Source organism: Aulonocara sp. 'chitande type north' Nkhata Bay, linkage group LG14 (genome assembly GCF_057382095.1).
Source record: "Aulonocara sp. 'chitande type north' Nkhata Bay isolate Kocher_YH1m ecotype deep benthic linkage group LG14, A_spYH_male_GT1.1, whole genome shotgun sequence".
NCBI lineage: Eukaryota > Metazoa > Chordata > Actinopteri > Cichliformes > Cichlidae > Aulonocara > Aulonocara sp. 'chitande type north' Nkhata Bay.
The window spans coordinates 13,336,496-13,363,053 of record NC_141357.1 but is presented as its reverse complement, the minus strand read 5'-3'; the positions used below and the strand labels follow the sequence as shown (position 1 = coordinate 13,363,053).

At 40.0% G+C, this 26,558-nt stretch overlaps 2 protein-coding genes across 11 annotated transcripts; one reads left to right on the top strand and one right to left on the bottom strand.

Annotated features, from left to right (window-relative positions):
• The first annotated feature begins 8 nt into the window (after positions 1-8).
• agfg1a (ArfGAP with FG repeats 1a) lies at positions 9-23,923 on the top strand. 10 transcript variants are annotated; one of them, XM_086261047.1, is made up of 16 exons: positions 9-414; positions 6,495-6,588; positions 8,409-8,524; positions 9,320-9,485; positions 10,285-10,447; positions 11,038-11,106; positions 11,449-11,568; positions 12,593-12,664; positions 14,046-14,261; positions 15,294-15,468; positions 15,621-15,700; positions 16,136-16,240; positions 16,658-16,702; positions 18,821-18,973; positions 19,252-19,346; positions 23,086-23,923. In XM_086261047.1, exons 1-16 carry the CDS (start codon positions 248-250, stop codon positions 23,143-23,145), a joined length of 1,896 nt encoding a protein of 631 aa, XP_086117173.1. In that variant the 5' UTR covers positions 9-247; the 3' UTR covers positions 23,146-23,923. The 10 variants fall into 10 exon arrangements, with proteins under 10 accessions (XP_086117173.1, XP_086117176.1, XP_086117175.1 ...); XM_086261050.1 differs by lacking the exon at positions 11,038-11,106 and having other exon boundaries at positions 18,821-19,003; XM_086261049.1 differs by lacking the exon at positions 16,658-16,702 and having other exon boundaries at positions 18,821-19,003.
• Positions 23,730-26,558, bottom strand: LOC147314258 (thiamine transporter 2-like). Its single transcript, XM_086261059.1, has 7 exons — positions 26,398-26,558; positions 25,848-26,083; positions 25,285-25,765; positions 24,958-25,036; positions 24,637-24,829; positions 24,355-24,496; positions 23,730-24,263 (listed from the first exon to the last, which is right to left on the bottom strand). Exons 1-7 carry the CDS (start codon positions 26,542-26,544, stop codon positions 24,114-24,116), a joined length of 1,428 nt encoding a protein of 475 aa, XP_086117185.1. The 5' UTR covers positions 26,545-26,558; the 3' UTR covers positions 23,730-24,113.

Genomic DNA, 26,558 nt, shown 5'->3' with positions numbered 1-26,558 from the left:
TTTAAGCGAAGGCGGAAGTAGATGGCAGCATAGCTCTTGTCCCGTTAGCTAGCGCCAGGTCCATCGCCTGAAAACTCCTTGTTCGAGGAGACGCGAGGCCGCCCTGACAACAGACCCACCTAGCGATTCACTCTGTCTTTACGAGTCGACAACCATTAAAAAGAAGAAAGCACAGCTCTTTTAGTTTTAGCTAGCTAGCTTTCCGTCTCTCACGGTTTTATTCAACCCCCGCTATAGATTCTTTACCATGGCGGCGAGTGCGAAGAGAAAACAGGAGGAGAAACACCTGAAGATGCTGAGAGAAATGACGAGTTTGCCTCCCAACAGAAAGTGCTTTGACTGCGACCAGCGAGGCCCGACCTACGCCAACATGACTGTGGGTTCCTTCGTCTGTACCTCCTGCTCTGGCATCCTGTAAGTATTAAGTTGCACAGTGACCTTAGCTTAGACATGGCGCACACGATATTAATGCGCTTCGGCTACACGGGGTAAACCCAGCCAGTTAGTCAAATAGTAGCACTAGCTACCGTCAGATGGGGAACTAGAAAAGACGGAGGTAGTGTGAGTTTAGCTGTTTTGACATTGCAGTGTGGTGCGTTGGGCGGGGTGCATAGAGGTGTCAGGCGAGCGCACCAACCAGCCGAGATGCTAGCTAACGTTAGCATCCAGTGTTAGCAAGTGAACTTATCTGACACTTGCAAGCTAGGTCCACAGATAAGCCAGCTGCTGCTGCTTCCAGCTGCCGGTAACGTTAGGAAGCACCACCTAGTAACTGAGCCGGTCCGCCCTGTGGAGCCATATGTTTGAGTCACTTAACCGCATTTTCGCTGCAAACGTGATGGTCGACACTTGGCAGAGCGAAAGTCGTGTTATCTTAAGGCGCGACTGAGATAAATGTAAAATCTGTTATCAATTGTGCGAAGTTCACTCATCTATTTTGTGTTTTCGAATTATTTATCCTCTGGCATAACATCGCAGCTCGAATTAGAGCTGACAACGCAGTTGATCAAAAGCTTTTTTTCTCTCCGTGTATCTGCAGTTTACCTCCTACGACGGCTCTGAAGCCCATGCATTTACAAGCATTGTAGTTTCATTGTAGCAGAGTGGAGGGTTTTATTTGTAATTTTTTTTAATTAAAATCTTTGTGCAGTTGTGTGATAAGCATTTTTTTTTAGCTTGGGATTAGTGGAGCACTCCGCTTCTTCTTATTTTGCCACACATACGTCTCAGCTCAGCTGTCATATTTCCTTCTTGCATGTTGTATGATGCTGGATACATTCAGAAAGAAAATGGTTTAATGCAATAATAACAAATCACTTCGTCACTCAGTTTTACATCAGTTTAGTGGTAAATGGGGCAAAAGATGTACAACATGGAGGAAGTGTTTCCCTCTCACTGCCCGTGTTGCACTAATCATTCTCAATACTCTGCAGTAATCGACCTTTCAGACTGCACTGACATGTAGTTCACTGAGAAACAACACACACATGAAATGCTAAAATAAATTATAAGTGCTATCACCATCACCCATAAAGACACAAATACTTGAATTAGATCTGCATGCACCTTTTATACAGATCACCTTGCCATTTTCTGTTCATGAATAATTATCATTCTAAAAATGTTGTAGGTAAAAGGTAAGGTTTTTATTGCTTAGTAAATGCCCACTGACCAGGTTTGAGTTAATGTAGCTTAGCTTTGGTGAGCATTAGATAAATTACATGCTGGCTGATACTTTCCCTTTGTTTACCGCCACCAGTGGGTGTTTCTGTGGGGACGCCGCTGTGTATTTCCCATGTGCTTGCCCTATTGCTTTAAATCCTGTAATAAGAGCTAATTAAGTTCATTTTTTTTAGCTTGAGATCTCTGTTCTAAACCTTATATCCTTTCTTTTTTGTCTTTCTCGCTGACTTTTGGTTAGATAAAGGTCACATTCAAGGAAAATCTTTCTGTTGGAAGAGTGTGGGGCTGAAAGCATAGATGTCTGTATGATATGCGCAGGAAGCTTGATCTGATTTTTAGGTTCAGGAAGTGGTGTGGCCCCACTGTGCTGCTACATCAGCAGCATGTGATGTTGTGTATGTGAGCAACAGGAAGTGGCTGTGAGGTCACGTTGGAATTATGAGTAGTTAAAATTCATGCGCAGACTTGATAATTTCAATCACTGTCTTGGCTTATTATGCCAATTTTCTGAATAACCATCGTGTTTTCTTTATTTTGTCCAAATAAACCAAAGCAAACTCATCCAACATTACAGGTGGCTTTTTAATTCCTTTTTCTTTTAAGATTAACACTGTTGACTTTCTCTGGAGTGATGGAGAGTTCACAACAACTTACTTCTTAATAACCTTCTTCCTCCCGTAGCTGTAGTTGTTTAAAGGGTGGGGTTGGAATTTGCTATATAAACACATTCCTCATGATGGTGGAGCCTTTCCCAGGAGGAACGCCAATCGATGTCTTACTAGAGATTTGCTCATGACGGGAAGTAACCCCACTTGACCTATGTGTTCCTGAGTAATCAGAGTTGGGAAGGTGTCACAGACACCAAATGTGCTGATACATGATCTGATCAATGGCTAGTTACCAGAAATGACTCTAATATAACCCTGACATTTGATTTCTCAACAATGGTGTGGAATCTGTGAAACAGGGATGGGGTGACTAAATTAGTGAGTCACTAAATTAGGAATGGGTATTTTCTGTTGTATGAGACGCTTAATAACAGTACTGTTAAAAGACTAAAATATCGTTTTTTGCAGGGATCTAAAGCAGTGAAATGAAGTGTGTGGACTTTCCTCTCTTTGGAGACTTTGTGTTGCCAGTTTCTCTTACCCTGAGGCAGTTGCAGTATGCAAATGAGCCGAGTTCCCATCTCTGAACTAGTGCAATAGGGACTAGTTCATGATTATTTTACAGTGCAATATGTGGTACTGTTCTCTGACACGTTGTGATAAAAGCAGTTCCTTTATACTGTGCAGCTACTGATTGTTACTGCAATTTAATTCTCCTGAAAAAGTCACCTTAATATAAATTTTAAAATTTATAGAAGTAACAAAAATGACATTTTCAGAATTGGAACTCCTCAATGGGACCACACTGCTAAGACGTTGATATAATATTTAGACCTCAAGGGCTCTGGAAACCTCTCCCTCTATCTGACCTAGTTTAATCTTCGTAAGACTAGAATTTGGTCACTTATCTTCCTCAGGGAGCTGGAAAAACTTATCCAGTTTAAAAACAATTCGTTTTTTGTTTTTGTCCGTTCCTCTCTACAGTGCAGTATCAGGGGACCATTTTAGTTTTTAATACTCTGTTTTAGGGATTTGCAATGTCCTTCTACTTTAGTGTGACGTGGTTCTGCTGTGATTGGTCCGTGTGTATATTTTTGTAAGCCTAACACAAAGCACTAGTAAATGATTAAAAACTAAAAGTGCACTGCTTAAACATTAGTCATGTACGTGGCAGTCTCAGCATTTGTATGAAGGGAAAGCAAAACCCCCACACATTTTCATGCAATCTTTTCCACATTGACATAAAATTATGTTATTTCTTTTAGATCATTATGTTCTTAAATGTGAACCGACAGGTCTTTTGGGTGTTCACAAACAGCACGAATTAGCTAAACTGTAGCTTCTGTACTCTGTACCAGATAGCAGTGAATGTTTTTTTTGATTAAAGTCAATCCACTGACTGACGGATGTATTGAGAAAAAGGTTTAATGACAACAAGTTCTGTTAGAGGTAACAGCAGTGAATAATTTAACAGGCCCGTCTAGTATTTCAATGCCTTCAGCATCTGACTGCTCTGTGTATAACATCGTGTTTGTAAGCCACAGAAAGTTGATCCTGTTCACCTGGACGTAGCGTTTTCAGTGGCAGAAACATTTCGTCACTTATCCAAGTGACTTCTTCAGTTTGTAAACTTCATACAAAACTTTTCTTGTTATAAAGATGCAGGGGAAACATGCAAAACTCTTGGTAGTTCTTGTAGATGATAAAGCAGGAGTTCAAGTATTTAAAAACACTTGAATTAAGAGTTCTTTGTATATTATCCACAATCAAAAAACTAACTTTGCTTTAATTGTGTGTTCCTAAATGTTAATACCATGTCATTATGTCTCTGTAGCATGTTACTGTGTTTGAGATTAAAACTGAGGTTGATAAAAGCTGTTTTAATCATTTATATCTGTCCACCATACCTGTAAATACGTCTATTGTATAATGGGGCTTTGAGTGCTGTCGGAATGCTTCCTTTAACACATCTGTGTTATGGCTGATTAAATCCACTATCCATGTCCATAAGCGAGTGTATCTGTTGTGCTCCTGACATGCTGATGGCTGCAAAGGGAAACGGAAGGAAAAGATGCCTGTGGCCACTGTTGGCACAGTGTAATGGCTATCCTAATGATATTTGCTGATGATGGCTGTTTGAGTTTACTCACTGCTCACCACTTTCTCTGCTTTTAAAGGCATTTGAAGTTGCAGTCCAATTTATAATTTTAGTTACTTTCTGAAGACTGGTTAACAGCAAAGGTTAATGTAAGCAACTAGAAGCACAGATCCTTTTTTATAGAATTGAAGATTTATTTATTTATTTCAATATGTTTTATGTGTTGACAAGTACTTTTGTTAACTCGCAGTTAAAGTGGTCTTCACGCATGGTAAATGTTCTGTGGTCTAGGGCTGCTCGATTATGGCAAAAATGATAATCACGATTATTTTCACTGAAATTGAGATCACAATTATTTGACGATATTTATTTAACCCTTTAAGACCTACTATGGAACCAAGTCCACCAGAGCTTATATTATTTATTTATTTATTTATTTTACATGCTGTAGTGCCATTTGTGGGAGCATTTCAAGTTGCTATACATCAATACAACTGTTATAGCCCATATTTTAATAATATGTATGCATTAAGTCCATAGTAATTACATAAATTGCAAAAAAGTGCAATAAACTACAAAAAAAATTGAAAATCGCTTTTGTTTTGTTTACATATATTTCTACTTGGAGAAATTTAAGAGGTTTATCCCTCAAAACTTTAAATACAATAAAGTTGCAAAAAATAGTTTACAACAACAGGAAATTTATTTTGAGTGTCTTCATAGTTTTATTTTGGAGATACACCAATTTTTATATACTGCAGGAAAAACGAAAAAACAATCCTATGATGCAAATTTGCAAAGAAAACAGCATGTGCCTCATTTCACTGTGGGAAGTGTTACGAACAGCTGATAGGAACGGCAAAGCGTGTTTCTGGAATATTATGTTTTTGTTCCTGCAAGCGCTTTTTATGCAATTTTTGCAAAGTGGAAGGAAACCGTGACCGAGGACAAGCTGATGGCATAAGATGTAAGTACAACTCCTCCGGTTTCATATGCAAAACAAATTATTGCGCTAGCTTACACGGTTCAGGTTCTACAGGGATTTAAAAATAGTTACGCAAAACGGAGCGTGCTGCTCTGACCGGCTTTAAAGGGTTAACAATGACTTAAAAAAAAATAATATAAAATAGTGTGCAACACCACTGAAGTTTTTTTTTTAAACTCTCTTTTCAACCAACGGCAGTCACTCTCCAAATAACTTCTGCTTAGCTTTCCGAGCTTCCCTCGGGTCCTCTTAATCAGCGGTCTCCAACCTTTTTTGCGCCACGGACCGGTTTATGCCCGACAATATTTTCACGGACCGGCCTTTAAGGTGTCGCGGATAAATGAGGGAGGGGCTAATAATCGGCTCAGTCATTTTTAATGATCGTTGAAAGCCCAGATCGTAATCGTGATTAAAATTCGATTAATTGAGCAGCCCTACTGTGGTCACCTTCTCACAAAAACAGGTGGTGACCGTGCCAGTCAGCACGACATCAGTTTTCACCTGTAAGCGATTCGAGGAAAACGTGCTCAGACAATCAGGCCTGGAGCTTAATAATAGACAAATGATTGCTCTTTTCAACTCCTACCATAACCAGGCATTTTTAATTTGGGCCATTGTGGCATTGACTGTGTGACCTTCCAAGGAAAGTGAGCCAGGCTTGTGTGGTCTAATGGGTGTTACTCCATAATTGAAGTTTCTATATTAAGGAAGATTGTTCATTCTTTTAATGTTTGGACAGTCTCAGTTCAGTCAGTGTAAGTGAAGAGAGTTTCACCCACTTCCTCTGGTTATTGTACTCCCTTTCTTTTTCTGTCAGTATGTCTCTCTGTCATTATTTGTCGCTTTCATTTCTCTCTATAATCATGACTTCTTATCCTCAGTTACTCACTTGTCCTAAGTGTCTCTCTCTCTCTCTCTCTCTCTCTCTCACACACACACACACACACACACACACACACACACACACACACACACACACACACACACACACACACACCAGCTACCTTTCAGCTAATTAAATGGTCCCGTCCTGAGAGGTGGGCTCTGGAGTGTATCAAGATGAGGTTTTCATGTATGTTGTCTTCAAATTAAATTGACCCTTGTTTCTATTTTTCCATAGACGAGGACTGAATCCACCCCACAGAGTCAAGTCCATCTCCATGACAACCTTCACGCAACAGGAAATAGAGTTCTTACAGAAACATGGCAATGAGGTAGGAACGGCAATTCGGCCCTGTCAATTAATAAAGTTAGAAATTAAGCCCGAGGTCAACCTTCCCACTGCTTTCCTTTCTGACTAGTTAGATTAGCTTTTGGTTGAGCCATCATTGTTTGTCCTTGTCTATTCAATATTTAATAGACAGGTTGGCATAAAGTCAGCCTCTAAAAATCTTGAAATGGGCTGTGTCTGTTGTGAAAGTTCTGCTTTAGTGTTTGTATTTAAGTAGCCTGTTGCACATATGCTTGATAAGGCAATTTAGGCACGCTTGAAATTCATGCGGACTATTATCATTTTACTGCGGTAGAAAGTTTTATAAAACAAACTCTAGATTAAAAAGTGCATGCTACTTTCCGACAACAAAAATTGTTGTAAGGCAAATGTTTTGTCAGTTTAATACAGGTGTTGTCACACTTTTATTGAATAGACAGGTCAAGAATTTCATGCATTATACTGGCACCTATTTACTTATGAGAAGTATAAACAATCGACCAGTTGCACTGTGCAAAATACCGAAGGGACGAGATATTTCGAGTAAACAGAGTACGAAATAGTGCAGTGCCACCCACGAAGGACAGTCTATTAAAGGATGTGGCAAAGTGGCATGGAAAGCAGACATGAAGGAGACTCAAGGTTGGAGCTGATGCATATACGCTTGAAGGCTGGTCTATAAATACTGCCTGTAAGTTACCTTTCTGTCTTCATAGAGCGCACTTGACAAACACTGAGCCGAAGGAGGATTTAATTTATGTGGCTGGTGGCTTACCCAACTAAAGTCTATATGGGAAATAATGTTATAAACTGTTGGTCATAAATTGGTGCCCAGTCCCAGTGTTTTCCTGTTTAAAGCAGTGTTTTTCTCACAAAGTATTTATTTTGACAACACCTAGATAATATTAATAGCTGCCCAAGTATAGTTGGTAACTCATATCAGCACAGAGTTTTTGTTTTGTTTGTTTTTATTATGTTTTATCCAGGAGAACAATGCCATCCACAACTGATCTACTTCTAGACATCCTGAAAGTCCAGTTGTGACTATTCAGCTCGCACCAGCCGTCCCCATGTCATTGTTTCTCTTTCTTTTTGGCTCATTTGCCGGGTTGTCATTGTGGTGGTCCTTAATAATGATGCACCGCCCCAAGGCTCATCCTGAAGTTAGACCTACTACAGCTTTACTGTCTTGAACTGTATGATGACCGGGAGTCTTCTGGTTCCCCCAGAGAGCCACTACCGTGCTGTTATAATGAGGTCACTGTGTCTGGAAACAGAAATAAGACCACTGCAGTCTAAGATGCATAAAATATATTATTTTGCAATTTATTTAAGGCAATATGTACACCAAACATGTTTGTTTTCCAATATTTTTACAGAAAAATAAAGTGGATCTTTTGGAATAGCTTGTTTTGGAAAGTCCTGAACTTGAGCAAACTAAAATGGAATAGCCTAAAGCACGTGGTCCACGTGAAGAATTCCACCCTCATCCCAGAGTCAAATGTGTTCAAAGCATGGGATAAAATTCCACCACTCCAATGTGGAATTTTATCCCAAGACAGAAATGCTTTTTTGTACTTATTGCTGCAAAGGTTCACACCAGGGCAGAGGTTCGCAACCCCTTTATCTGTCAGAGGGGGTTTTCTGTTTTGTTTTTTCTTTACTCTGCAACTTTATCTTACATGTGGCTTGTCTTTTTATTTGCTTGTCTATTTTTCCTTTATTGGAACAATTTCATTACTAATAATGACTGATGGCAAAGCTCTGTGCGTGTGTGTGCCATTTCCTCCAAAAATCCCTTTCTCTAACTCTGTGTGTTCTCAGGTTTGTAAACAGATCTGGCTCGGTCTTTATGATGACAGAACCTCTTCAGTGCCAGACTTCAGAGAACCACAGAAAGTCAAGGAGTTCCTACAAGATAAATATGAGAAAAAGAGATGGTATGTCAGTATCATAAGCTTGCTGAGAAAAGATCTTTGTCAGTGTGCATTGTGCAAAGGGTTTTTTTTTGTTTTTCTCCCTCTCTCTCTGGCTTGGAATGTTTCACATGTGCCTCATAGCAGTTAGCCTCTAGCAAGCCACCAAATACCCCTCTTGAGATGTACAGAATCTAGGTCATTACAGTAAAGCTGCTCTATATGCAAGACTTAATTGCTCCATGAAGTTATAGGCTTTAATCAACTGAAATATGTATGAGCTTTTTCTAGATGTTCTAGAGCTTCTTTTTTGACTCTGAATAAAATTGTCATTGGTGTTTGTGAAATAAGAACTAGCCAAATGATTACTGTTTTAAGTTTAAAAGTTAGTCACTGATTGTCGCTGATCACTCAGTGATTTAAAAGATAAAAGAAAACAACCAACAAACTGTGATGCATCTTTAACGGCTTCTTGTAAGATTTTTATTTATCCTCTGCATTTTGTTATGACAAATTTGATACACCCAAAGTGTGAATTGCGTAAGCATGGATGTTGTTACAAAACATCAACTCATCCATCTAGTGTTTAGTCTGAAATATGATCAAAATGAGAGCAATGACTAGTGCATGTTTGAACATGCTAGGTTTGCTGCAGACAGGCATTCACGTGGTCTGCTCTGTTGTGCGCACACACAACTTGTAGTGTCTCACTCTTATAAATGGTAGTTTAAAACTAACACTATTTATTTATTTATTTATTTTTTATTTTATTTATTTATTTTAGTGTAAGTAATGCATAAATTGTTGATTGCTTCCAAGGTACGTGCCTCCTGAGCAGGCCAAGGTAGTGGCGTCAGTCCATGCCTCCATCTCTGGCTCCTCAAACAGCAGCACCAGCAGCACCCCAGAGGTTAGACCACTCAAGTCCCTGCTGGGGGAGTCGGCACCGTCTCTACACCTCAACAAGCACACCCCACCAAATCAGGTGAGACTTGCATAGTGTACACACATGCACACAAGTCATCATATGATTAACACATATGTTGGACAGCATAAACCGGTTCTTGTTCAGTGTGCCATATATGCCACATCTAGCAGGGTTGAGGTGAAAATATGTAGTTGTTACTACATATTCTCCCCTCAGGTTGGTCTTTACAATGGTGTGAATATTTACGCTGTTACACTTTCAGCTTTGAACTGGGTTATCAATCGACAGTTAACACTCAGCATTGTTGCCGATGTTAAAATGAAACCTTATGATGGGCTTTAGCGGAAACGATGCTACCAGTTGATGACCTTGTTTACTTTGCTGAATGCTCTGTGGTTCAACACTACCACAGTTACTTAGTAATCCATTTACACACACATCCCTAAATGCTTTACTGACATGTTTACATTGGACTTAATTTGCTAAGTGATTTGCTAATTAAAAAGTATCTCATAGATACAAAGAAAATAACGACTCTTCGCACAAATGCAATGACAGATTTATTGACAACAGGTGCAGTCCAGGATTAGACTGTGAATTGTTTCACAGCAGTATTAAGAAGCCATGTCTTTAAAGACAAAAGCATATTCATCTTGTTTATGATAAATGACCAAATTTGCCCACTGAGATAAGGTTCATCTTTCATCGCTAATGAGACAGTGTCACCACAGTCTGTTTTTTCACGTGGCCTATTATCTCCTCTTTATTAATTTGCATGAAGGCTGTTTAGGAGCTCATTTATACCGGTTTAGTTATTTATTAAATTTTTTTCAAATGCATCTCTTGTCGTCACCAGTCTCCTGTAGTGAGCCGTGGACAAACCCAGCAGCAGCAGCTCCATGACAAGAAATATGACCTCCTCAGTGACTTGGGTGGTGACATCTTTGCTGCCCCGCCCAACATGAATGCAGGCGCCAGCTCCAGTTTTGCTAACTTTGCACACTTCAACAGCCACACAAGTAAGCAACAGACCAATAACACTCATGTTTTTGTTAGTTGCAGTAAGTAATGTAGTTACCACTTTAAAACACTTGTAGGCAAGGTTTGCTTCAACCAGTGTTTTCAAGTTTCACTATTGAAATGTGCATGGCATAGCGTAGCCAGCAAGTTGTCTCTGATGGAGATCCCAACTAGAGTTGGTTAAACTGCCTTTTCAAGAAGGTCACACCAGTATCTCATTTCCCTGGGCATGTACAATGTACATGAAGATAGAAGTCCTCAGCACATATAATCCACAATAAACAACAAAAAAAGCCCCAATTACCAATCTCTTACCAATAAATAACTGCGTTTATAGATATTGGATGTGGGGTGGGCACTTCTCCAGAGGTGGTGTATTTACTACATTAGATGGGATCAGGATGCCACCAGTTTGGAGAAGATGTGAATTTGCTATACATCAGGAGTCATGATGTGCTCTTGGATTGTATCAAAATATATTATAAAATTGCATCAGACAGACAAATTGCCATGGTTACTAGTACTTGTAACATGTGGCTGTTAGCATTTGCTTTCAATTGAGGATAATGTCCTCTCATTTCTCCCTCAGAGCCTTTAAGATTCATCCTTAATGCAAGAACTAAAGTGGCGTTAACACACCTAACAAACATGCACACAGGTGTGTTAAAATTAATGATGTGTGTAGTGCTAAGCACACAAGTCCTGCTTTATATTTGGGTGTGCACATGAAGGACTCTTGGGTGTTACTGGGAAATAGTGAATGTCGAGGTATATAAGCTGCTACGCATTTTAAGTTGCACTGCTCTACTACTCTGATTATTCCTCACATTTAACACATCACCCATTGTATTTTATTAGTAGTGTTTAACCCATTGTATTTGTTTTGCAGTCATTCATGTCTTTGGATATTGTATGCATTCATTCATTAATCCATTTTTTCCCCTCACTTTTTTTTTTCCTCCATCTGTTTGTCTGTACAACACCTCTACACAACTTCAAGTGGCACAGAATACCAAAGGAGAGGCAGACTTTGCTAATTTTGATGCATTCGGGAACACTTCTGGGTCGACAGGTGGTTTTCCCTCTGCACCCCAAGCACCATTTCAACCCCCAAATACAGGTAGAGCAAGCTGGTTTTACTGGACAAATAACACAACTAAGTCAATAACACAGAGGAACAGGTTTGCTTTATGTACACAGGCAGACATGTAAAAATTTACATAGACAAATAATTTAGTCACACACACACCTCAATGGTAGTCAAAATTTCTCTCACATCATCATTTGTTGGTTTATTTAAACTGTTGTATCACCTCTGTTCCCAAACCTTTACATATGTGTAGTGTTCATTCATTTTTTTGTTCAAATGTAAACATTTCTTTACACCAGAGAGTTGTACGGTTTTCAGATGATCCTGTTTAAAAGAGAGTAAAAGAGACTAAGACGTGAAGTACTGTGTTCAGGAGATTATCCACTGTACCTCACTAGAGACATTTACTGTAAACTTTGCTTTGGGCATACACAAGCTTCATACAGCTTAGCCACATGTCTGAGAAACTAACATTGTTGCGTACTTTTGAGGTTCTAAATTAATGCTGGTGTTGTGCAATAGATGAGCGCTAATCAATACATGCGTTGTTAGCCAAAGCTTTTTCTCTCTCTCTCTCCTACAGTGTTTCAAAAATACATTGGCAGCTTATTGACACATCCTCTGGCTTATTTTCAGCACTTTGACTCATAAGTCACATACTCTTATTTGAACAGTAGTTACTGCCACAAACTTCACTTCCTGTCAGGAAAATGTTGTACTACAGTGCCCTCTGCTGGAGGTGCATATTGACTCTGTGTGAAGCAGCCTCCTTAGTGTTTATTTTTATTGGAAACATTTTTAAGTGGCTTTCTCACAGATACTGACTGCCTTGCACTGTCTGCCTTCAGCTGTCAAATCTGTCTTACTTGTTTTTTGTTTTGGGTTTTTTTTTGTTTTTTTTTTATCCTTTGCTTTAGCAGTATTTGATTTGCTTTGATTTAGCACTTCATAATGTTTACCTCTGGGTTACCTGACATCTTTTCTTTGATTTCTCTGCCATCTTACATTGCTCATTACCCCATTTCTGCCTCCCTCTTTGATTTGTGGCTGCAAGCGTTCACTGTGCTCTCATCCAGCCGCAGTATGGGTGAGTTTGCCACTGCTCTGCCTCTCCAGTGTTCACACAGTAAGTCTCTCTGCGCTTGCCCTCATAACAGCTTTCACTCTCTCACCCATCTTGTATGTGTAGTCATTGTGATCCCAATCCTCTCTGTGTGTGTGTGTGTGTGTGTGTGTGTGTGTGTGTGTGTGTGTGTGTGTGTGTGTCTCACTGTGTTGTTTTTTTTGGTCCATTTATACTAAAATTAACAGCTGATAAAGCTCAGTGGTTAAACATAAATCTACTAATCTTTGATTGTTGCAATGATTAATATGACCTACTGTGCAAAATAGACCAAAGTGTATAAAAATCCAACAAGGCAACATGAAAAGAGATAAGAGGAGATGCATATTTTCCCCTCAAGCAATAATAATATTTTTTTTAATGTGCTTAGCCTCTAGATTTTTATGCAAAAATTACTTCTACAAAAGCTTTTACCCTAGAATCTATTTTTTGTAAACTGTAATGTGGGATGCCTTTAAACTCGGACTCCTTTAGTGTCCCTGACCTAAAACTCATTAAATAACCAATATTTCATAGAAAGCAGTGAACTGCTGATTAAAATGCAGCGGTATCGGTGTCATTACTAAAAATTGCCTTCTCTCCCCCTTAGGGTCACAACAACTGTGCTGCGTCCCAGTTAGCTCTGATTGTTTTACCTCGGTGTCCAAAATAATTTATTATTCTGTGTTTGCTTTTAATGGGCCCCATACAAATCTGCTCTTCATGTGCTGCAATTTGGAAATTACTGCTCTGTAGCAAAACCTCAATTTTTCTCTGTAATATGCAGGAATGTGTGAACTGAGGGTTTCCAAGCATTGACATGGCGTGTTGAATTAGTTGCATAAAGATGTCCAGAGTGATTATTTTGCAGTCTGTTGCAGAAAATAGGTAAACATTAAGAGATTAATGTTTCGTTTTGCTCTAACACGTTTAGACCTGCTTGAGTGTGATCGTGTTGATATTACAGCGCTCAGTAAAATCTGCAGGGTTGTTGGCATATTAAAGAGATTTTTTTGGGAGATAGCAACTTGTTTTCTATCTCTCAGTGAATACATTTTGATGAGTTTTGTCTTTAACTTCCTTTCTCCACAGTATCGTGGTGAAGTCGGAAGTATTGGAGTTACACAAGAAAATTGCTGCCCTGCACATGCTCAGCCTCTAACACATATAAGTGCTAATTGTGTGTGCTCTTTTGGTTCATAGGCTAATGAAAAGCCAGCATAGTGCAGTGTAACAAAGGACAGATGTTGCTATCTATCCTTTAGAAGGTGTCCCTTTACCAGCCTGACTCCCAAGTTTACCCTTCATGCAGCTTCTTCTCTCCCTCTCCAACCTGTTTTGTTGTTTCTCAAAACCAACAATTACAGTCCCCCTTATGACTCTTTAATCTCTCTCTTTCATACAGGTAGCGCCTCAGGGGGACTAGCAAATGCCAGTTTTGCAAATTTTGAGAACTTCCCCAAATCGTGTAGTGCTGACTTTGGATCCTTCAGTTCCTCCTCCCAGAGTAACTCCACAGGAGCTGGCAGAGACGTTGTACAGAGTACTAACATTTCTGCCGATAAATACGCAGCCCTGGCTGACCTGGATAACATATTTAGCTCTGCCAAAACAGAGCCAGGTAAACCCTTCATGCCTAGCCTGTTTCATAGATGTCCATTGTAGGGCTAGAGAATGACTGAAAAACAAAAATACAAACTGAAAACTAGGTTTAATTAGGCGCATAGATTTAAGTCCCTATAAGTTTTCTTCTCCTGGCAGGGATAGGCAGTCTCTAAAAAAGGGCTGGTTTACATTTTCTAGCAATTTATACTTGCAGTAGAGGTCAGAAGTTTACATACACTCATCGTGGGCATGAATGTCAAGGTAATTTTGGGCTTTTAGACTAATGACTTAAAAAAATTGCACATGTTTTAATTCGTTTGGGAGGTTATCTAATTCATTTAGGATCAAAATCATAAATATGGACTCAAATATATGCGTACATTCACTTAAATCTTTTAATAAGCAGTGCTAAAGGTTCTATAATCTTTTAACTTGACAAGGCCAAAACCTTTTAACTTCTCGTTACTGATGATTGACTGTAACTGGTAGTTTCTGGCCTCTTTGCCAGCATAAAAAGAATTTGTTTGAGAGCAGCCATTGAATTGACCAATACTCGTATCTTCACTGACTTCCTTGGACTTTGAACAATCCTGCTTCTTAGAACAATGACAAAGAAATGCTCAAAATCCCCAAATTGCCAGGACATTAATTCTTACAGGAAATGTAAACTTCTGATCACGATTGTCTATACCTCAATGTTACTGAACCAGCTGCAAAAAGGCAACTGGACATGACTGAAATGCCTCCTCACTTCTGTGAATGCTATACATCTAGGTTTGACTGAAGCATTTTAATACCACATTATTAGAAGTTTGGTGTTTGAGTATCTGTGAATTGTACTGAGCTGGTTTTTCTCATATAAATATGTATTTTTGGCCTAGAAAATATACACTTCCTAATGACCTAACATTTATTCCCTATTAATTTCAGTAGGTTCAGTATGGCAGCTATCTCCGGACCTCTTTGAAAGTTTAACAGCATTTTCTTCTGCATTAAGTGAACTGAGGTAAATTGAACCTGGCTTTCCTTTTATGTACTTCTATTCTAGGAGGTGGTATTCCTGGTGGGGTGAGCTCAGCAGCAGCAGCAGCAGGAGTGGGTGGTTTGCCTCAGAAACAGCCAGCAGGTGGAGACCGCTATGCTGCTCTAGCTGAGCTTGATACAGTCTTCAGCACCTCAGCACCTGCCACCATTGTTTACAATACCACCAGCACCTCACAAGGGTAAGAGACTGCACAAACCAACATAAATCAGACAAATCTTTTTTCTTCATTCTGATGATCAGTGTTCCAGAATACACTTAGGAAAAGGCCACCGAGTACCTTTCTTTTTGCATCCTTTCCTAAACTTATGTGCTAACGGTGTGTCACTACAGGAGTGTGTTTGGCTCAGAGACGGGGGTGTCAACAGCACAAATACAGCAGGCTGTGCCCAGCATGGCTCAGGGTTTTGGAGGTAAGTGAACTTAAACACGTCTCTGATTTGTTATGGTAACAATGTTCACAAAATTGACACGGTTGTTAGTAATTGTTCATGTTTTACATTTCTAAATAATTTTAGAGTGAGGTTGAGGAAACTGAGACAATCACCGAGAGATTTGGCAGTTTCATTTTGTACAACTTGCGTACTTAAATGATGATTCTTAAAGCATCATAACTTTATCATAACTTAAAACTTAATTTGGCAAGAATCAGCCTAGTATGGTCAAGAATTTATTTTTGTTTCATTAACATTAGTTAATTAGTTTGTTGTGATGTATAAAGGACATTGACGTGGAACTGTCAAAACACCCTCTATAAGCTATCTTTAAAAAAGAAAAATGTTTAATGTATTCTTCTGCTTAGGACTTCATGCTAATTAATGTTAATTTGATGCTGTTTTTCCCATCAGCACACCCAACCAATCCATTTGTAGCTCCTGGTGTTGTCCCAGCAGCAGCTCCAACCAACCCATTCCAGTGCAATGGCAGAGCAGCAACTGTTGCAGCTGCAGCAGGTTTGTTTTTGTTGGCTGTGTCTGTGTGTGTTTTGAGAATCACCTTACTCACTTAACACCCTGCTTACTCACTTAGTTTAGTAGTTCAGTTTAACAGTGTGTATAGAAATTAAATGCACTTGTTCAGTCATAAAGTTAGTGTATTAAAAGCTGTCTTTTTTTGCACATTGGAAGTGGCAACCTTTGCCTGTGCTACCTCAGAAGTGATTATATCTCTGACAGTGCCAAACACAGAAAAAGCAACAGGAAAGTGGAGGAGGGCAAAAAGATTGAAAACTACAATTCACTATGGAACTGGTTAGCAAGAGAAGTGTTGCCATTTACTGGTGTGCAGAGATTGATTTTAAAAATAAATCGGTATGGTGAAGAATTTTTAGATTCAGTTGTCTGTCTTATTGTCCTTGGCGTGCTGGACAGGCTTGATGAGGGTTCTTCATTGGCATGGGTATCCTCCCACCTTTGGTAGGTTTGTTTGTGCTAACTGCTTCCCCTTTGCTCTCATGTGCTTTGCTCTGCCAGTGAATGATTTTAGCTGTCACTGAGGAAAATCTCGAAAGACGTAAACACGGCACCACTGAAATAGCCCAATAATCCAGTTACCATTTCATCACAGAGGAACAGAGTGAAGCTGAATGAGAAATGACTAATAACGATAGGTTTGAGGATGGATTCATGTTTCCCAAATATCTGTGGTTTCTGCAGCATGGTCCTCTTCTCGGTTAAAGAATTAAAGGAGAAATATTAAACTTTATTGTTCATTAAACGAAAACTTACACCCTGAGTTATTAATCACGCTAATTACCAGATATGCTTCATTCAATGAATGAATGAAGCCTGTATCACTTTATCAGCTGTAAACTGTGTGTGTGTGTGTGGGTGTTTTCTTTTGTTTTTCTTAAATCACTGATAGAATTGCTTGGTTTTTAGCTGGCTGTCTGACACATTTTGATCCCAGCTGTTGCTCCTGTGTGTTCACCAGAGATCAGACACTGACACTAAACTTACTGATAGGGATGGGTATCGTTTAGGTTTTATCCGATACCGGTGCCAAACCGGTACTTTTGAAACGGTGCTGATGCTTAAATGGTGCTCAAACCGGTGCTTAAAGAATGGAGAACACAAAATTGGTCAAAAATAATAATAATAATAATAATAATGGATACTTTATTGATCCCCATGGGGAAATTACTTGTTTTTCTCTGCATTTGACCCATTCACTCAGTGAAGCAGTGGGCAGCCCACTAAGCAGGCGCCCGGGGAGCAGTGTGTAGGGACGGTACCTTGCTCAGGGGTACCTCAGGGTAGCCGTTAAGTGGATTCGAACCGCCGACCTTCCGATCATGGGGCGACCACTTTACCTACTGAGCTATCCCTGCCCCCAATCTCTCATGTTCAGCGGTTTGTTTTTTTTGTTTTGTTTTTTTATAGCTGCCTTTTCTGCAGCTATAGGGCATATATGGTATCACTCTTGGCTGGAAGCAGTGCTTAAACAATGGAAAAAAACACAAACTTTGTCCAAAACCTCTCATGTTTAACTGTTTTCCACTTTTTCTTTGGTCATTTTAGCCTTTTTGGCCAGAGTGAAGGGAGTATCTGCCATCAAACAAGAAGACAGCTGCATGTAACTACGACGTGTTGTTAGTTCACCTTACATGCATTAATTTAATAACGTGGTTAGCCTTCTCAACGTAAATTACACACCAACAACATTAAGCTACTCACGCAGAGCAGAACAGCTGCTACTGTCATCATCATCCTCATCATTTCTGCTACACTGGCAGGGCTAGGGGCCAGGACTCTCCTCTTCGGGTTTTTGGGGGATGTTGCTAACTCCGGGTCCGATAACAGGCAACCCACCCGCAGTAGATGCGCTCGATGTGAGGTCTCGCAGCAAGCTATCAAATACAGCGCATTTCTCGGCGTTTAAAAAAACACTATACGTCGCCAGGTGTTTCATCGGATTTGAGGTGTTGCCTCCTTTGACAGTATCACAGTATCAGCTTAAAGCACTTGTTGCAGGCTGCTGAGTTTGCATATTTTGCTGTGAAGTACAGCCAGACTTTTGACCGCTTCGCCTTGGGCATTTTTACTCTGTAGCTCTGCTCTAAAATAACGTATGTACCTGGACCCGCCTACTATCCTTGGAAACGTAAAATGATTGGCTAGAATTCAAAGTGTATCACATCTCAGGAAAAAAAGCACCGAAATAAAGCACCGAAATGTGCGCTGCTTTTCGGTCTGGTTACTACCGTTTATGTCAGAACCGGTGCCATCATGGCACCGGATACCGGTACCCATCCCTACTTACTGATGTCTGATTCTGACTCCCTCTTTTCTTTTTTTCTACAGCTTGTGTGCAGACACTCTTATTGCATGTGTTTAAACTAGCCAAATAAAAAACGAAACAAAACTGAGATTCTGACAATCCCAGCACGACACACAATACTGAATTGTAGACGTTTTTGCCCAAAACAAGTCACACTGGGTTACAGAATCGCAGCAATAGATCAAACCAAATTTTGCCTATTATGTGTTGAGCTTTTGTTGGTTCCTAAATGTTGCTGTTCTGCTATTTTGCAGCACCATTTGGCACAGGCTCCATGAGTATGCCAGCTGGATTTGGGAATACTGCAGCCTTCAACCTCCCCACCAGCTTTAGTGGAACGTTCCAGCAACCCTTTCCTGGTCAGGCTCCCTTCCCTCAGCCTCCCGCCTATCCCCAGCAACCCAACGGTGTGTGTCATGTAGACAATAATGGCTATGGTGAGATTTGAGCTGTAGTTGTCAAGTGGTCGTCTATAAAATTTTTCTTCATGTAATATTTGGTTCACTCAATTAACCCTGACGGAAGAGGTCTTATTTGATTTGGTAATATTATTATTATTGTTATTATTGTTTTAATTATATTTATAGCTATATGAAAATAATATAGAGCAAGCTAGATAGATAAATGAGAGAGAGAGAGATCCATGTCCATCATGTAACACTTGAAATCACATTATGTCTTTCAGGTGGAGGATTTCCAGCCTTCGGCCAGGCCAAGTCTGTTGCAACTCCTTTTGGGCAGGCAATGGCAGGACCTATGGTCTCTAGCAACCCTTTTCTGGTTAGTCTGGTGGCTATGTGCTATAGTCTCCTGGATCAGTACTGTGCAAAAATCTTAACTCATCTTTCATTTCTTACAGTGGCTTGCAAAAGTATTCGGCCCCCACAAACATGAATCAATTTTATTGGAATTCCACATGAAAGACCAATACAAAGTGGTGTACACGTGAGAAGTGGAACAAAAATCATACATGATTCCAAACATTTTTCACAAATAAATAACTGAAAAGTGGGGTGTGCGTAAATATTCAGCCCCCTGAGTCAACACTTTGTAGAACCACATTTTGCTGCAATTACATCAGCCGGTCTTTTAGGGTATATCTCTACCAGCTTTGCATATCTAGAGACTGAAATCCTTGCCCATTCTTCTTTGCAAAACAGCTCCAGCTCAGTCAGATTAGATGGACAGCGTTTGTGAACAGCAGTTTTCAGATCTTGCCAGAGGTTCTCGATTGGATTTAGATCTGGACTTTGGGCCGTTCTAACACATGGATGTTTTGTTTTAGACCATTCCATTGTTGCCCCCCAAAGGGGGCTGAATAATTACACACACCCCACTTTGCAGTTATTTATTTGTAAAAAATGTTTGGAATCATGTATGATTTTTGTTCCACTTCTCACGTGTACACCACTTTGTATTGGTCTTTCATGTGGAATTCCAATAAAATTTATTAATGTTTGTGGCTGTAATGTGACAAAATGTGGGAAAGTTCAAGGGGGCCGAATACTTTTGCAAGCCACTGTAATATCTTGCATCTAAGCAGCTGGGCGTTTTCAGTTCAGTCCTTGTGCCTGAACATTTTCAGATGTTTGTTTAAGCCACTTGACCTGTCAATCATTCAAGTATAAAAAAGGTGACTAACTCAATGCATGACCCAGTGTTTCTACACATAGCAGACAACTTGGAAATGAACCAGAACAGATTATTTAGTTGAAAAATGCCAATAAAAACATAGTTTGATAGACATAAAATGGTATGTGTTAGGACAAAAACATAAATAAAGTTTTTTTCTTTTTTCTTTTTTTTTTAAATCCAACAAGAGCTGACACAAGACATGAGAGCTGACCCTCATCATTTGACGCTTCAGTTGATCCATCAGAAATAGTCTTAGTGGAAGGGTGGCCGACAAGAAGCCATTCTTCAGGAAGCAGTATGTTCAAAAAACGTCAGGAGAGGGTTCCACTGTGTATACAGACATCTGTAAGACACTGTGGAGACTGGAGCCTACCCCGGCTACCCGTGAGAGGCAGCCAGGCTTTTACAGGGCTAACATGGAGAGACAACCATTCACACTCACACCAATAACTCATGCAAACATGGGGAGAATATGCAAACTCCACACTAGAGCTGGGCGATATGAGATTTTTTCATATCACGATATGTTTTTTTCATTTCAGGCGATAACGATATCTATCACGATATAAGCCAAATAACTATATTTGTAAGATTTAAATGTGCCGTTGCTCACAAGTAAAATGTGAAATAATCAGCAGCTTGTTTTTATTTAAATATTTATTTCCCATAATAAGTTCAACAGGGTAGATGTACTTAACTCATTCACTGCCATTGACGTCTATAGCCGTCAATTGCAGTGAATGAGTCAATGGGTTTAACTCATTCACTGCCAATGGCTGGCAGTGAATGAGTTAAGGAACATGAGACTTTTTCAGATAAATAAAGGCAAATATTGCAAACTACACAAAAGGCAGCCACTAAAGCGTTTAAGTTTCAAAATAGAACAAACGAAACAGACTAAATTGTCAATTCCACTTAGAAACAAAATATTAATTCTAAAAATAAATCTTAGTTTGTTTTACAGAAGAACAGACAAAACTGACTAACTTTTGTCAATATCAAATAAACTGAGAACTAAAAGGAAATTCTCAATCTCTCCTTGTTGTATAGCTGAGCTTTTCAAACAGTTTTAACAGTTACTTTAGTCTGACAAAAGCCGAATGACGAATTAGCGCTTCCAGTCAGAGACTGAGGCTACGTCCACACGTACACGGGTATTTTTGAAAACGGAGATTTTCCGTTTTCGTTTTAAAAAATAATCCCGTCCACACATAAAGGCAGAAATGAAGGAAAACGCTGCTATGAACATGCCAAAGCAGCAGGTGGCGCTAGATTCCTAACCGTGCAGAAATGTTGGCCAATCAGAAGTCTAGAAGCCTCGGTGGGAAAAAGTAAACAAAGCTGGGGCATAGAAGCAGAACAGAGTCGTATGTGTGGAGGGACAGTAACTGTGTGTATATGTAAGCATTTAAACACTGCAGAGAGTAGAATTAACAGTAACAGTATTGTAGAAATTCATTTCACCGAAACAATAACGTGGCGCACAGTGTGACGCATGCACCAGTTTATTGTATTTCCAGACTTGCTTTCGGCACAATTTACAGTGCACGCTACTCTGTTTTTTGTCAGACTTGAAATAGCCGAAATACCTTCACACTACGGAACTTCTATGGCTCTTCCGTTCGACAATCTCTCCGGCATTGGAACCATCGTCTGTTTTCTCTTCGGTCACGCTCGGTTGATTTTTCTAGTCGGCACACTCATTTCCTCCATTACGCGCTGGCTCCATTACCCGCTGGCTGCTTGGCTGCTTCCCAAACAAACACACGTGCGGCTTGGCACTTGTGCTGTACGTAACAAGTCACGCGACGTGATGCTGCCGCTGTGATTGGTTCGGCTCTGCGCTACTTAATTTGGATTGGCTGACCTTTTTTTTTTTTTTTTTTTTTTTTTTTTTTTTTTTTGAGGACAAGAGCGGCGAGGTCTATCGCGATAGCTTAATTTCTCTATCGAGTCAAAGTTATATCGCGATACATATCGTTATCGTTCTATCGCCCAGCTCTACTCCACACAGATAGTGGAGTCGAACTCAGGACCTTCTGAACCACTTTGCTGCTATATTTGTCACCATGACAATGATCCTAAACACACTGCCAAAAGCAAATCTGAATGGAAAACCACGCAGTGGAACACTATCAGTCATGGATTGGCCTCCTCAGAGCCTGGGCCATAACATTATTGAAGTAGTGTGGAATCATCTTGACAGAAAAAAGAACAAAAGTCAGCCGACATCCAAAGAAGAGCTTTGAATGTCCTTCAAGAAGCCTGGAGAACTATTCCTCATGACTAGTTAACGTAATTACTAGAGAGCTGCCAAAGAGGGTTTAGTCTGTGTTGAAGAATAAAGGTGGTGATACAAAATTTTGACTTTGGTATATTAGAACCTGTACAAACAGTTGTTGACTCATGCTGTATTTTCCTGTGTGTCACAGGAAAAGTGTTTCACATTTGAATAACCTCCTGCACCTGTTGATAAGATAGATAAGATAAAGCTTTATTAGTCCCACACATGGGAAATTTGTTTTGTCACAGCAGAAAGTAGACAGTGCAAAGTTAGAACAACACAAATGAAAGAAAAAAGGTATAGGAAAAGATAAAAAGAATAAAAAAAACTATATGCAATAGAATAAAATACTACGAGGTGGCTCGAGACTTTTGCACAGCACTTTTGATCTGTGTTTAACACAAAAATAAATTAAGAGACTTCAGTTCTTTGTGTAGATTTTATTGTGAGGGATGGCTTTGGTTTTTGTTTTTTGTTTTTTGAATAACCAGCCCATTGCTCTGGTGAACAGCCATATAGCTAGCATACTTTCTTCTCAGTTAACACTGGACAAGAACCTTAGTACACAGTCTAAATGCGTGCTTCCCTTTTTCGTTCTAGGGTGCGGGTCCACCTGCGCAGTATCCAGCTGGAGGCTCTTCCACAAACCCCTTCTTATAGCGGTCCATCATGTCAGCTGCACTACAGGGTCAACAACTGGCACGCTTGCACCTATTGCACTGTTTTTGTTTCACAAGTAGCTTTAAAAACACAATGTTTGTAAGAATTTGTATTTTCTATCGCGGTTTGTCATAAATGGAACATTATGCGACACAGTCGTGCTGACACTGTCGAAGGCTACAAAACAGTGATGGTGTGTGCAGAGGGGGAGGTCGATGCCCTCCCCTTTATTTAACCTGTGAACTAGCCTGGCCTCTACTGAGCCACAATGTATAATCGAACTGGTTGAAAACTAAGTTATTGCATACAGTATATCCCATTCATTATGCTGCAATTCTGTACATTTTTTTTCTTTTAGGAAATTAGCTCTTTGTGCATATCAGTATTTGTATCTAACACACAGAATTTGCTAAGACAGAACTGTTGCTTTGAAAAGCTAATGGGTACTACCAGTTACTGTATTTGTAAAGAACCAAACTATTTGTGCAGGACCCTTTTAGATAAACTGTTCTCACTAAGGAAATGAATATATTCTGTTGTCAAGGTGGGGTTAGGGTTAGGAGGAGGACTGAATGCTACATCAGGGATGGGTGGGGTGGGGGGCTCGTTTCTCTGTTGTCTCCGCCCTGCTGACAGAGTTGCAACACTTCAAATGACAGTCAGAAGAAATGGCTGATGAACTGAAAACCACTTACTTGCATTGGGTATTAAAAAAGTTTAAGTTAAGGTGTAAATATATACAGTATATATATTAAAATGAATTTTAAGTAAAAAGAAACGACCAAAGCATTCATTTATATGGATGTGTGAAACATTCTTTTATTGTTTTTGTACAAAAAAAATGATTTCTATTCATCATGTTGAAGTAAGTAATTTAAAGACTTTTTTTTCTGCTACTTATGAACTAATGTGAGGTCAATTTAGGGATGGGAAACCATAAGTGATACACTATAACGCTCTATACGTGTTCAGAATCTGTGTTCTTCGCTGCCTGGAGTTTCATCTTTGTCTGGAGGAATTGTCTCTTTTCTGCTTCTTTGTGCTCTCCAAATACTGAACAGACCCCGAAGTAAAAAAACAACAGAGATAACCAAGAAGTAGCTGGAATACACGGTGAACTGCAAAGAAGAGTACATGTTTAAAAGGTTAATGACGCTAATGGACAAATAAACAGTGCTGCTGTACATATTTTGTGATCTGATGGCTTACCTGGGGAATGATGGCCAGGCCTAGCCCTCTACTGTCAACTACAACAGACGTGATAATCGTCTGTAGAGCCAGTGCTCCAAAGGTATTTGCCCCAAAGACTAGTGCATATCTTTCCATTGAGAGATCAGCTGCAATCTGATACCTGCAAGCATAGAATTTGTCTTAATCTAAAGGTTGGGGAGGGTTTTTTTATTTTTTTTAGCTTTTTTGCTCTTATATCTGCAATAAAAATCAAACTAAACTGTGGTAAAGTATAACCCTGATGTGACTTGACACTCTTACATTGCTATAGTTATCAGCGTCATGTACAGTGACTTGAAAACGACGTAACCGCTGTAGCAGACCCAAATGTTGCCAGTGAAAGTCATGAGGAACAGTGAAGCTGCACTCAGTCCAGAGAAACCACCCAGGGCCAGCTCTCCCCACTGCTCCCATCTTACCTCAGTAAAGCCTATCCCGTAGGCAGTGGCTGCACCTGGAAAGCATGTACACGTGGGATAAGACAAATTAGGACAGCTGATTAGGTACTGAGAAATCTTATGTGTCCCTGTTAACTTCCATTTGATTTAGGGAGGGGGGGAAATGCCATCTAATGTTGCTTACTTAAGAGGTTTGAGACTGCCTCCACGCCTCCGTTGTAAATGCTGAAGTTCTGAGAAGGCTGCACATGCTCCCACAGCACCTGCGCAGTATGGTGTGGGTATCATTAAGTTGTTCAAGGATGTGTGTGTGTTTAATTATTTCTGTTTAAAATATATATCTAAAATGCCTTTTATTAACACAAGAGAAGGCTTCAGCAACTACAAGGCACTACTTGTTCACTGCAGGTAAACCCATCGTAAAGCAGCCCCCAGTAGCAATTTGGATTGCTGCAGTGATTCAGATGCTTTTACAGCTCACATTTTTGTTTATGCTGCCTTCATAACTGACCTGCACATAGTTGACAGTCTGGTTATACCCACAGGTAGCCATTGCCCACCACACAGACCAGTAGAGCAGCTGTCTAGAGGAATAGCAGTGGCGGAAATCCCTCCACAGCTGGAGGAGGACTTGGCCGCAACTCTGCGTAACGATAGATTCCTCAAGCTTCTCAGCATCAGGCTCTCCTTCTCCACTCTCCATTTCACCTCCTCCATTTTCCAGTGATGCATTTATTGCGTTTGACTGTTCTGCTGCAGTCTGTCTCCCACGTCTTTGATGAAAGAACATGCTCTTCTGTGGCATTGGCAGGAAGAAGGAAGTGAGGAGAGCGATGGCAGTGAGAACCAGAGTGAACACCAGGATGTTGTTGTATGACATGAGGTCGAAGCTGACAAGCAGCTGACCCAACACGGAGCCCACTGTATACCCCAGGAGCTGGACACTGCGGCTGTAAGAGGTGGCCTTCCGGTATCTCTTCAAATCTATTACACTGTAATAAAGAGCATATTCAAAATGTCAAGTCTCCCATGAGCAATGCTAAAAATCCAAATCTGTGAGATGTACTACATGACCTGTAAATGTAGGAGAAGTAGGCTATGTCGCTGGCTGTCACGACTCCATAAAAGAACTGCGTAGCCTGCATGGCTGGCACACTTGCTGTCCACAGCGGCAGTGCTGTGGTGATGAAGAGCATAACACACTGAAACACCACTACAGGCATGTAACGCAGCCAGTCAGTGAGAAGGAACACCGGCACTAGTACGGACAGATAGGAGTATGTCCACACTGGGAAAATTTGATTGTTGACCTGTCAGGGAAAAACTCATCAAAGGCAGGAAATGCATGACTTTATAGCAAATGATTAAAGGTTTCAGAATCTTGATTGGATTTCTATCACTTAGATTTTTTATTTTTATTTTTTTAAAGATGCCGGTTATCTCTCTGCTATGAATCACCAGCTTGTGTGTGCATGTGTGTGTGATTATTTGTAATTGCAGCATGTACAAAAGAGAAAGTTACCAACTTTTTCACCATAAGGACCGAAAAACTGAAAATCATTTCTTTTCTAAGTCTGTTTTGATTGAATTACACTATAGCCTTTCTAGCATATGTCATATATACCTGCTCAGTTGTCAGATTCTTATCTGGTCCTGTCAAATATGGGATGAGAAAAGGCTCCAGTGGTTTAACTGTGCTGAAGAATCCATAAATGCAAAGCAGAATAGTGGGATACTTCCAGTCTGATCTCCACTTCTTCACTGCCTCCATGTTGGCTTTCCTGT